This window comes from Nestor notabilis, unplaced genomic scaffold, assembly GCF_000696875.1.
Source record: "Nestor notabilis isolate BGI_N333 unplaced genomic scaffold, ASM69687v1 scaffold5755, whole genome shotgun sequence".
In the NCBI taxonomy this organism is placed as follows: domain Eukaryota; kingdom Metazoa; phylum Chordata; class Aves; order Psittaciformes; family Psittacidae; genus Nestor; species Nestor notabilis.
The window spans coordinates 39052-50339 of record NW_009930525.1 but is presented as its reverse complement, the minus strand read 5'-3'; the positions used below and the strand labels follow the sequence as shown (position 1 = coordinate 50339).

General features: G+C 39.6%; 1 protein-coding gene across 1 annotated transcript; it reads left to right on the top strand.

The window, feature by feature from the left end:
* The first annotated feature begins 2373 nt into the window (after window positions 1-2373).
* ATP6AP2 (ATPase, H+ transporting, lysosomal accessory protein 2) lies at window positions 2374-10223 on the top strand. Its single transcript, XM_010015424.1, is given in 11 exon segments — window positions 2374-2431; window positions 2434-2492; window positions 4585-4713; window positions 4842-4937; window positions 5138-5275; window positions 5521-5574; window positions 6947-6962; window positions 6965-7031; window positions 7033-7096; window positions 8160-8276; window positions 9140-10223. Coding segments are annotated over 11 exon segments (993 nt in total). The 3' UTR covers window positions 9335-10223.
* Window positions 10224-11288: the final 1065 nt, after the last annotated feature.

Sequence of the window (11288 nt, the reverse complement as noted above, 5' to 3'; positions counted from 1 at the left end):
GGGGTCGCCGTGGGAAAGGGGCGCGGGAGCGATCTGGGGGAAGGAAGGGGAAGGAGCACGAAGGCAGAGCTCCGCGCGGCCCCTGTAGGTACCCGGGGCTTCTCCCACCCGTATGTGTCTGTGCGGCCGGTCTGTCTGTCTGTCTGTCTACCAGATTAAGGACCGAGAGGTGGGAGCAGAGGGCTGCCTCTTGCTGCAGCTCCCTCCCCCCTCATCTTCCGACCCACCCCGGCTCCTCTAGGGGCTGTGCTTGAAGACTTCATCCTCCCTTTCTAGCATAGGGCTGTGTGGAAAGTGTTACAGAATCATAAGCGTAGAATCGTTTAGGTCGGAAAAGACCTTTAAGATCATCAAGTCCAACTGTTATCCCAGGACTGCCAAGTCCACCACTAACCATGTCACCGAGGGCCTGCACGGTTTTTGAGCACATTGTGTTGTTATTATATACGAATTTTCATGGTTTGCCGAGCTGGAGGCTTTCTGTTATTTGTTGTGAATCGGGCTTGTGATCTGCACTTAGGGCTTCCTGGCCCCACAGATAGTTTGCACTCAGTATACCTTAGTTCTTCAGCCCAAGCTCACAAAGGCTTTTGAGAGGTGAAGTTCTCCAGAAGTACAACTTTGGCAAGGTAGAAGTATTCTAGCAACGCAGATTTCATTGAGAAGGGTAATGCTCTAATTTTACCCACCCACTTAAAGCAGCCTTGTCCTAGGTTAAGCCAACTTGTCCTAAACAACACGTGACTCTTACAGCCTTGTGGAGGGAAACATGCAAAATCCTACAGATTGAGAAAAAAACATTTGTAGCAATTTTGTAAATTCCTTGTTTAACAAATTGGTCTGCAAACATTTCTGTCCTTCAAAATGCGGGTTGATACACTGTTAAAATTGATAGCAACTCATCCAATGAACACATCAATTTAAACCAAAAAATGCTTGAATCTGCTCCATATACATCTGCTTGTTTGGCCTCTTTCCTTCCTTTTGCCACCCTTCCCTGACCTGCCTTGCAGTACTTTGTTCCTTTAGTATGTTTATCATAACAGAGCTGAGATTTACTGTCAACATTTGTATGCATGATCATGACCCAGGCTTTAAACCAGCATCTTCAAGGTCACATTGATTAAAATATTGTTTAAGGGAAGGTTATAACTGCACAACAAATCAGTTTGCTATTGCATTATTTTTATAAATCTAGATTTGCAGATGCCCTGGAAAATGATGGTATATAGCTGCTTGGATTGGTAACTGATTTTGAGTGATCGTATGAGTAAATACTTTTATTTTCCGTAGACTGTTATCTTACATATTTTTGAAGTATGCAGTCAGACTGATTGTATAATTAGATCTTCAACAGCCTGCAAATATTTATTGCTTTCTTGATTTTCCGGAGTCTTATGTCAGATTAGTTTTCTGTTAGAAACCTACACAAATTGCTTGCTGGATGGGATACACCTGAAATTTTGCATTGTGCATGTTACTGCTTATGTATGCCAAATGTGTTTTAAAATTTATTTAGATGAAAGTTTGTATAGGCATTTATGCTTAAATGATTTTAAAATAGGAAGCTAGGTTGAAATAAGTCCATCTCTTCTTTTTACGGAGTCCTTTCTGACTTTATTACGGAGTAAATTACTGTCATCATAATACAGTTTAGAAATAACTCTGCTACTGAACTTTGCTATTCAGGGTAATGGGGAAGAGAGTAAAGGGGGATCCCAACTAAATGAAAACCCAACAGAAGAAGTATTGCAGATTGTGGTTTCACACAATTAGCTTAGGTCTAGTACTGCATCCAAGGAAGAAAAATGTCTCGCGTCATGTGGTTGAGAAGGCAGAGCAGAGACATCGGAGCTGTTCTGCAGATGCCAGATTGTTCCTGGCAGTGCTCTGTTCAAGCCAGCACTGACAAACTGCTCATCCTCCTGGCTCTGGGTTCAGTAGCTCAGGCTGTTGTCTGCATGAAAAGAAGTGGTAAGCCAAGCAGTCCTGTGAGCAGAGCTGTATTGATGCTGCTTGTGAGGATATTGGAGTCTGCCTGGCTCTGCTGAGAGTTGGTTCTAGCAGGTCTGAACTGTGACACCGCTCACAAGCCGCTAGAAAGTACACAGAAGTGTATTGTGCTGTTGCTTGAGTAGTTGTCCTGCTTTTTTAAATGGATTTGTGTGTCCTTAGTCATTGCCATACAGAAACTTTATTTTGAATGCTAGAGCATTAAAACAATTGGTTCTCATTACTTGTGTTACATAAAGTGATAGGTATGAGAGAGGAGAAGAAGGAATGAAAGCTCTAATGTGGGGTTTTTTTCTGTGTTATATAAGATTGCAAGAACTCTGATGGCTTTTTATGTCTGTTTTTCAGGTGTAAGTGGTGATGAATTTAGTGTCTTACGATCACCTCAGTCGGTTGTTTTTCGAGATGGAAGTTGGCCCATTCCTGGCGAGCGGATCCCAGATGTAGCTGCGTTATCCATGGGCTTTTCTGTTGAAGAAGTATGTTTCGGTTCTTAATTTTTGAAATGCCTCTAAAACAACAGACCTGCTCACTTAAAATGCAGATCTTCTGTCATGTGCTGGAATATATAAAATATCATCCTGTTTGTCTTGAGGAATGTGTGACTTGTCAGAGTGTGGTTTCCAAGTCATATGAGCAGCAAAAGACTGTGCTAGCCGGCTAATTTGAATCATCAGCTATAGAAGGAAGCAAGCCTGAGGAGTCTTTACTGTGTTTCTGTTCATTTCCTCTGAGAGCCACCCACATGCTGTATCCCTGCATCCATGGTCATGTACAGAGAATCTGTGGAAACTAGTCACTTCTTGCCTATGAGCTATCCGTAGGGCTGTGCTCCTGGGTACACTGAAGATGGTGAGAAGCAGCTTGGCTAGGCAGGCATTTTAGCAGCTCAAAAAGCTTGTCTTGGTGATAAGAACCATGTAAAGCGGATACTTAGTAAGTAATCCAGAGATTTGAAAACTGAACTTGTGGTAGTGTTTTCCCAAATTGGGTTTTTGAATATAGCTTTAGCGATGTTTAAAGTGGGGCACATCAATAGGAGCCCTTGGATTGATTCCGTCTTGCCTACTGAATTTTTTGCTGGGTTTCAGCAGAGACGAGTGGCTGTTGAAGCAGTATGCAAAAATGTGATAGCTAGGTGTCTCTAGCAGTGTCTGTGTGTGGCCACATACTCTAAGATACAAGCTGGGTTGTGCTCACAATGCTAAGGGATGGTGGAGGCTGGTTCCCATATCTGCTATACTGCAGCTAGGCAAGGGGTCCTTTAAGTCTGGTTTGAATGCAGACCTATTTAGCCTGTGTCTTGGAATTTGTCTGGAAATACTTTGTTGTCAATTAATTATGCTTTTTTGTCATTCTGGCATGCTGGTTATCCAGAGGTAAAAAAGTGTTTCAGTACTCGCTCTGTGCCTTTGCCAAAGCGTAGAATTCATTTGCTGTGATGGGTCCGTAGCATCCTTTAGAAATAGTTGTCTATTAGTATTATTTCAGACCCTAGAAGCAGGCAGGGAAGAAAGTGTTTTAATTCCTCTATTCAGTGAAGCTGTGAAAGTTACCAGCATTATCACTAAGGCAGAGATCACTGTCTAGGCAGCTTCCAGCCTTGGTATAAAGGATACTGTGGGGCCCTGCACTCAGCTTTACAGCAAGGCTGTAGTCTAGGAACATAAATTGCCAGTGCAGTGGGTGCACTGTAGGTAATCCAGAATTTTTGCTGCCTTACATTGGGGATTCTCAAAAACAGTCATAAAATGTTCCTCTTGCTAAAGCAAGGTGAAATGGAACCTCTTTTTTGTTCCTAGTGCTGCTTTAAAAGATTTTTCTTTTGTTTCTTTCAGGTGGTACAGATCGTGATGTCAATGACATTTAATTCTTAAATCCAAATAAAATGGTTTCATAAAACCTAACCAAGCAGTTATGTCTTTAACACAAATGGAGAAATGTGAATTCATTCTAAATAGATGAATTTGTATTCTGTGCTTGAATAAACCAGCCAGCTTGCCTTCACTGTGCTCTTACCAATACATAACTGCAGTAAGCCACTAAGGAATCCTTTTTCCTATGTTTTCTATGCAAATGTGTAAGTTTTTAGATTAGTACATTGTTGTCGTGATTGATACACACACAAGGGGAAGGGAGTATGTGTTCCATTTCTTTCTAGTACTGAAAATATCAAGATGTTAGTGTTTTAATATGCCTAAGCCTTTTTCTATGGTGTTTTGCAAAAGAGTGTGTGGTTGTTTTTTTTAATTGAGCCTTCACTTATTAAATACAGACTATGATATATTGAATTTAATTATGGGAAATAACTCATGACCTATCCAGTATGTATAGTGCTTTCTCAGTGTAGACTTTGTTATTAAGTTACTGGCACCTTTTAAACCAGCAGTTTCTTCATGGTTAACTTGAGACAGCATTATTCTAGAGAACAGCATTCTAGTATTAGCTTGCTCCCCCATGAAATTTCCTACAGACTGTCCTGCACAGAGATATTAACAAGATAGTAAGTTATTTTGCTGTAATCACTTTCTCCCTTTGAAATACAAGAGTTTTTTTACTATTTTCTGATAGGACCTTTCCTGGCCTGGGCTTGCAGTGGGTGATCTGTTTCACAGACCACGAGCTACTGTGCTGGTAACCGTGAAGGGAGTAGACAAGCTGGCATTGCCTGTGAAAGGGGTTTCTTACCCTATTGAGAATGTGAGTATCCACATTTGCTCACAAAGAGGTTTTCCTATTTTTCCAGACTTCCGTACTTAAGCAAATTATCTCCTTTTATATCATTAGGCCCTGTTTTATCAAAAATCTAACTAGACATTGTCTTCCAGGCTGTTCCTCTCAGTCTTGACAGTGTTGCGAATGCTATTCATACTTTGTTCTCTGAGGAAACTCCTGTGGTCTTGCAGCTGGCCCCCAGTGAGGAAGTGAGTATTGCTTCACTTCTGATTCCAGATGTTCTAAATAATAATCCACTTGCCACTTGTGTGGCTGGAGCAAAACCAATTGATTATATAAAATATCTTGCATTGGAGAGGGATTGCAAGTGTGATTATTATTAATGAGTGACTAGAAAAATTAAAAACTAACCTGTGTTGTTGTTGTTAAACAATGTCTGTTCCTGCAGAGAGTGTACATGGTGGGCAAGGCAAACTCTGTATTTGAAGACCTGTCTGTCACACTGCGCCAACTGCGAAACCGTTTATTCCAGGACAACTCCATTCTCGGCTCCCTTCCTCTCAACTCCCTCAGCAGAAACAACGAGGTAAAAAATTTTAATCAGTGGGAACTAAGAACCAAGGAACTAAGCTTTAAGGGCTTTTTGGTTGTTTTATTTTATTTTTTTTGTAAGCAACTTTACTGAAAGAGTAATTTCCTTCTAGCATGTTTTGATGCTGTAACAGACATAACCTGTTATAAAATACTGAGCCTTGCAACAAAATGAGACTTCCCTAACTTTGGTCTCACCAAAGGAAATACCTGTCTCTTTCTTTCTGCCTCTTCCCCCAGGTTGACTTGCTTTTCCTGTCAGAACTACAAGTCCTACATGATATTGCAAGCCTGGTAAGGTTTTTTGAAACACTTTCCCCATCTTTTGTCACAAACTTCAGAGATCTCCTTTAAAGGTATAGAAGCTGTAGCCAGGATACTTGGCAACCAGTGATATATATTCCAGTGTGTCATCAGTTGGTTGCATCAGTTTAAATAATACATTCTGAAGCTATTTGTGTCAGCCCTGTCACTGGTGGAGGAAAACGAGAACCTTAATCATTTGTAGTTTCTTTTGTATTGTGTTTGGTGAGAACAGGGGGAGTGCTGAGCTGCTATTTCTCTATACCCAAAGACAAAGAAAGTAATTAATGGAGAATTTTCTAGGGCTTTCCTTCTTTTCTTAATTGATAAGTATAATGGTAGTTAAGAAAATGTTCTTTGTCCTAGCCACAGTTTTACTTCAAAAGATCACCATGACATTTATCTGGAAAGACTGGTGTAACTTCTGTGGCATGAATAGTGATGGTGATAGAAATGCTTCCATGGAGAGGCAAGCTTTTAATTCTTACAGTCTTTTTACTAAGAAGCTACTGTCTTGTTGCTGTGGTTTAGGGTTTGTTTTGGGGTTGGTTGTGGGGTTGGTTTGTTTCTTTTCTTTCTTTATGCTGCAGCCCTGAACTGCTTAAAGAAATAGTCATTAAAAACTGGAAGTTCACCTTAGCTGAAGGGCTGATGGACAGAAATAGGGCTCTTGAGAAAATGAGGTAGAACAATATGGTGTTGTCTTGCAAACTAGAAATCCTGTAGTTAAAGTAGATGGTAAGATAGGACCAGATTAAATGCCTTGCTTTCAGAGACTCTTCTCTTGTGCAGGCAAATGTCAGTGCTGCAGCTTCACACCTGTGGAAGTGCAAGAATATCACTCCTCTCCTTTGAGATAATATGGATTATATTCGTTGGGTTTTTGACAATGGGATGATACTTATTAAGTACTTCTGTGCATGGGTTACAGCAAGGTAGAAGTTGCAACCTACTCAGTTTTGCAAGGGCCGGCTTCAGCAGAGGAATTAGTAGTATCTAAGTATTGTAGTTACGTATTTTTTTTCCTTCCAAGTTTTATTTTTACAGCAATTACAGAAGAAGGATTCTGATGTGAATAAGTATACTGTTTCTTTTTAGTAAAGCTCTATACTACATGTATATAACCTCATGTTAGGAATAGATGCTGCATGATGATCATCTTCTTTCTTCTGTAGAATAGGAAAAGAAAGAATTGTGGACATCTTCTAGTTAAGTTGGCAAGAAATTCCACTTCCTTATCTATATGGAATGTAACTGTGGAAAGTGAGGCTGGATTAGTCCCAGCAGCAAACTGATTTTTGTGAAATGTGTTTTTGAAATAACCTGTGTATGATTTCTTTCTGCCCTCAATGGTGCGCCAAAGCTGTCTCGACACAAGCATTTAGCCAAAGATCACTCTCCAGACCTATATTCTCTGGAACTGTCTGGTTTGGAAGAGGTTGGAAAACGATATGGGGAAGACTCTCAGCAGTTCAAGGATGCTTCTCAAATCCTTGTAGACTCTTTGCAAAAGGTATGCTTTCTACCTAATGAGCAAAACTCAAAGGAATACTAAGGAAACATTTTTTTGTGTTAACTATAAGGGAGTTAGCTTATTAACTGTCTTCTGCTTTGAATTGTCACTTCATTAGTGATGGCTTGCATGATGTTTGTTTTTGTTTGGTTTTCAAAATGCTGCTGTTCAGTTGTAAAATTGAATGTTACAGCTTGTCACTCTGGAAAGTGTTGACATGATTTTACAATGTGTTAGATATTTTGTGTAAATGAGTAGGGATATATTGAAACATGACTTGGTATATTTGTTTTTCCTAAATAAATATCTTGCACTTAAAACCACTAGTAGGTCTTGCAAAAACCTGCTCTCAGAAACGTGGAAATATCTTTATCTCAGGGTACAGTGGTTAGTTTCCCCTTGCCCACAAAGCTGTGTAAATCTGTATTTCTGAACCTCTAAAATAACTGCTGCTCATCTGTCAATGTGCTCAAAGTAATTCTTTATCAGATCTTATGTAATCATTAGATAAAATCTTGATTATGACCAGTTGCTCTTGAGAGTTTCAAAAGCATGATGGAAAAATACAAAAACCTGAATAATGCCAAATAAGTTTGGCCAGTAAATCAAATAACTGTTTTCTCTTCATCCTCTTTGCAGTTAAGCAAGTGTATTTAAATACTAGACATATTAGTCTTTGCACCAGCTTAAATTATTCAGGTTCATAATTTCTCAGTGGAAGGCTGTGAGAACTGAAATATTTTGTTGAAACTGATAGACATACAGTGGGGAAACTATGTGCTGATGGGCCTTTTGTGAAAGGGATGAAAGAATGAGTTCAGCCCAGGAAGCAGTCATAGGCTCCAGCTTCCTGAACAGTGTGTTTGAGGTGTTTCAAAGAGATGCTGTAAACCAGGTGAGTCAGCACTTTCTTAGTGGAATTCTGAAATGGTGTAAATCTTCACAACTTCCCAGCATTATTCCTGAAGCTGACTCTTACAGTTTAGTACATCTTGCTAACAAAACTTCAATTAATTCCTGGCTACAGTGCAGGTTTTAAATTAAATTACTCTTGCTTTTCCAGTTTGCAGATGAGATGTTTAATCTGTATAGCGGGAATGCAGTAGTAGAAGTTGTAGCTGTAAAGGCATTTAATTCTCCCAACATAAGGAAGACTCGATCAATTCTCCAATCTTCACAGGTAGTAGATGCATATTTTTCTGTATCTCAGTTATTAAAAGTGATCCAAACTACATCACTTCTTCACTTGAGCATAACTTTTTTGTTAAGGACTAGACTACTGACTGATTTAGGCATGGGTGTGAAGAGGTCAGCTTCCCTGTCTTGATCTTCACTTAATCATATAGTAGTTTAGGTTGAAGAGGGCCTCTGGAGGTCATCTAGTCCAACCAACTGCTCAAAGCAGGATTAATTTAGGAGTTAGATTGGGCTGCTCAGGTCCTTGTGCAGCCAAGTTCTTGAAAAGTCCATGGCTGGCAATCCCATGGCCTCTCTGAACAGCTTATTCCAAAGTTTTAACCACTTTCACTGTCAAAATATTTTTCCCTCATGCCTCATTAGTGCATTTCTGCTGTTTTCTCCTCAGAACAGTAGTGTATGTAAGACCTGCCTCCGAGGTGGGGGGAAATATTGGTTTCCTTGGCTTGCTGCCTACACTCCATATGCAGTCCAGGGTGCAGTTGCCTGGTGTCATTGCAGGGGCACACGGCTGACTCCTGTGCACCTTGTCCACCAGGACCTCCAGGTCCCTCTCTGTAGAGCTGCTGCCCAGCTAGTGAGTCCCCACCAGCCTGTGGGGTTATCTTGTCCCAGGTGCAGGACTTTGTATTCGTCCCAACAGAATTTCATGAGGCTCCCGTCAGCCTGTTTTGGATTCCAATAATGTCAGTCACCATAATCACTTTTGCATTTTGTGCCCTAGCATTAGAATTGTGTAGACAAAAATGCATCTCACATATTCAGATTCCTCAGGTTTTTGATGTAGTCAGAATGTGTTTTGTATGCAAGCTAACTTTAAAGTAATACACCTTTTCTTTATTTCAGAGTGAATCAGACAATCCATATAACCTTGCCTACCCATATAACTACAACTACTCTGTAATCTTCAACATTATTTTGTGGATGATGATAGGTCTTGCTTTAGCTGTGATAGTTATCTCCTACAACCTCTGGAACATGGATCCTGGGTACGACAGCATTATTTATAGGATGACAAATCAGAAGATAAGAATGGATTGAACTGCACTGTATTTCAGCGCAAAGAAATTATGAAGAATAAGGTCTCCTTTAAACTGTCTGGAAAACAAATATTCTGACATGGTTAATTGTGGAATTTTTTTAAAGGTGTATTTATTTCTAAGTATTTTTTTTTCCCCTCTCAAGCCTATTTTAAATGTTAGTAGTAGCACCAGATGGGATTTAGAAATTGAAATCTGCTTGTTAAAAAACCCAACAAACCAACAACGTACAATCTCCAAGGTAATTGTTATTAAAGTAACATCATTCCATTTTTTATCACGTAACATGAGTTTTTGAAATACCCTGTACTGCCTGTGACTGTGTGCAAACCAGATGAAATTATGATAGCAACATGTTGTTTGAAACTTTTACACTGGAAGATTAGAAATTATAGCGAAATTGTTGTGTTGTATATTATGAACCAGTTGTAAATGTTTGATGTAAATATTTATAATGGCTATATGTAACTTCAGAGAGGATAGTAATTATTCTTTGGTAATATACTAAATATAGAAATATTTCTACAAGGCTATGATTCTAGTGGCACAAATGGCATTTTGATCTCATGTTGGTGGCTCACATGTGAGCTGTAGTCAGAAGAATCCTTTACCCAGAACTTGAATGATTTGGAGGTAAATAACACTAGTGTGGCTGGTCTGTACAGTGGCGAGTCTATAAATATTGGAGTAGCACCAGTCTGATCATGGTCTAATGTCATGTACAGTTGAAAGTTCCTATTATGATGCTTCATATTCCTTCCATTTGTGTTGATGTTGTTATAAAAAAAATTAATTCTTTCTGATGATAAGAGTGGACCAACACTTGATTGAAATATACCTGGATTATAGTCCTGCTTCAACCATTCAATAAAACAATGAACAGTTGTTCTTGAATGCATTTATTCTTTGTGGCTTCATAGGTGTAGCTACTTATATTTACTGTTAGCTCAGCTGTATAGAGTTTGTGTGGCAGCCTCCTGTATGTGACAGTGGGCCTAAATCTGTAACAGTTTAGTTTTAATAGTCTTTCAGAAGCAAATGTTGGAAAAGCACCTTGTATGGACTGATTTTCCTAAACTAAATAATGAGTATAGTTAAACCAAGTTAATCTCTGTCCTGAATCTTCTTTAGAACTACCTACTTTTTTAGAAACTCATTTGCTCTTGTGGTAAAAGGAATTCTTCCAGACTACAGCGACGTGCATGGAAACTGCTGGTTTCATCTTGTCGTCCTTCAATGTGCTTAACTTTTCCTACTGTTGTGAGATGTTTGTTCCACTACCAGAAAAGATCTGCTCATTGAATTAACTTGCCTTGTTTACTGGGAATGTCAGATTTGGGGGGATTGAAGTTGTTCGTGTCGTGGACATAGATCCTGGATAGTGCTTCACATTGACTTGAGTCACATGCTGCAGCTTTACCCAAGTCCAGGAAATCCAGTTTATTGTTATGTTACAATAATTTGGAATTACTTTTAATGGCACTCAAAGTTAATCTGAGCGAGTTCAATAGATAGAAAGAGTTACTGTGCCAGTTCCTCTAGTTATTGAACATTCTGTAACACACCTGCGCTGCTTTGAGAATCAAATCCATCTGATGGAGCTGTACAACTGCTATGAAATCAATTAAAATACAGCTCTGCCACAAGGCAGGGACATCTTCCACTTGACCAGGTTGCTCAAGGCACCATCCAATTAAAATACCTGTATTTTAGGGCAGATGGGACTTCTGTAGTCCTTACCACCCCACCATCCAAAAAGTTTGTTTAAATGCAAGACCTGCCCTTGAGGTGGACATCCCTGTCAGCTCCCTTCCGCCTGCTTGCTGCTGCTGTAGGTAGGCTCTAGTTTTACTTTTTAAAGCTAGTCTTACACTACTTACTTAGAAGGGCACATGAATTCCTGCCTCTCCTTTAAGTACTATATATATTAATTCTTGTGGCTGTAGGCCCCCAGC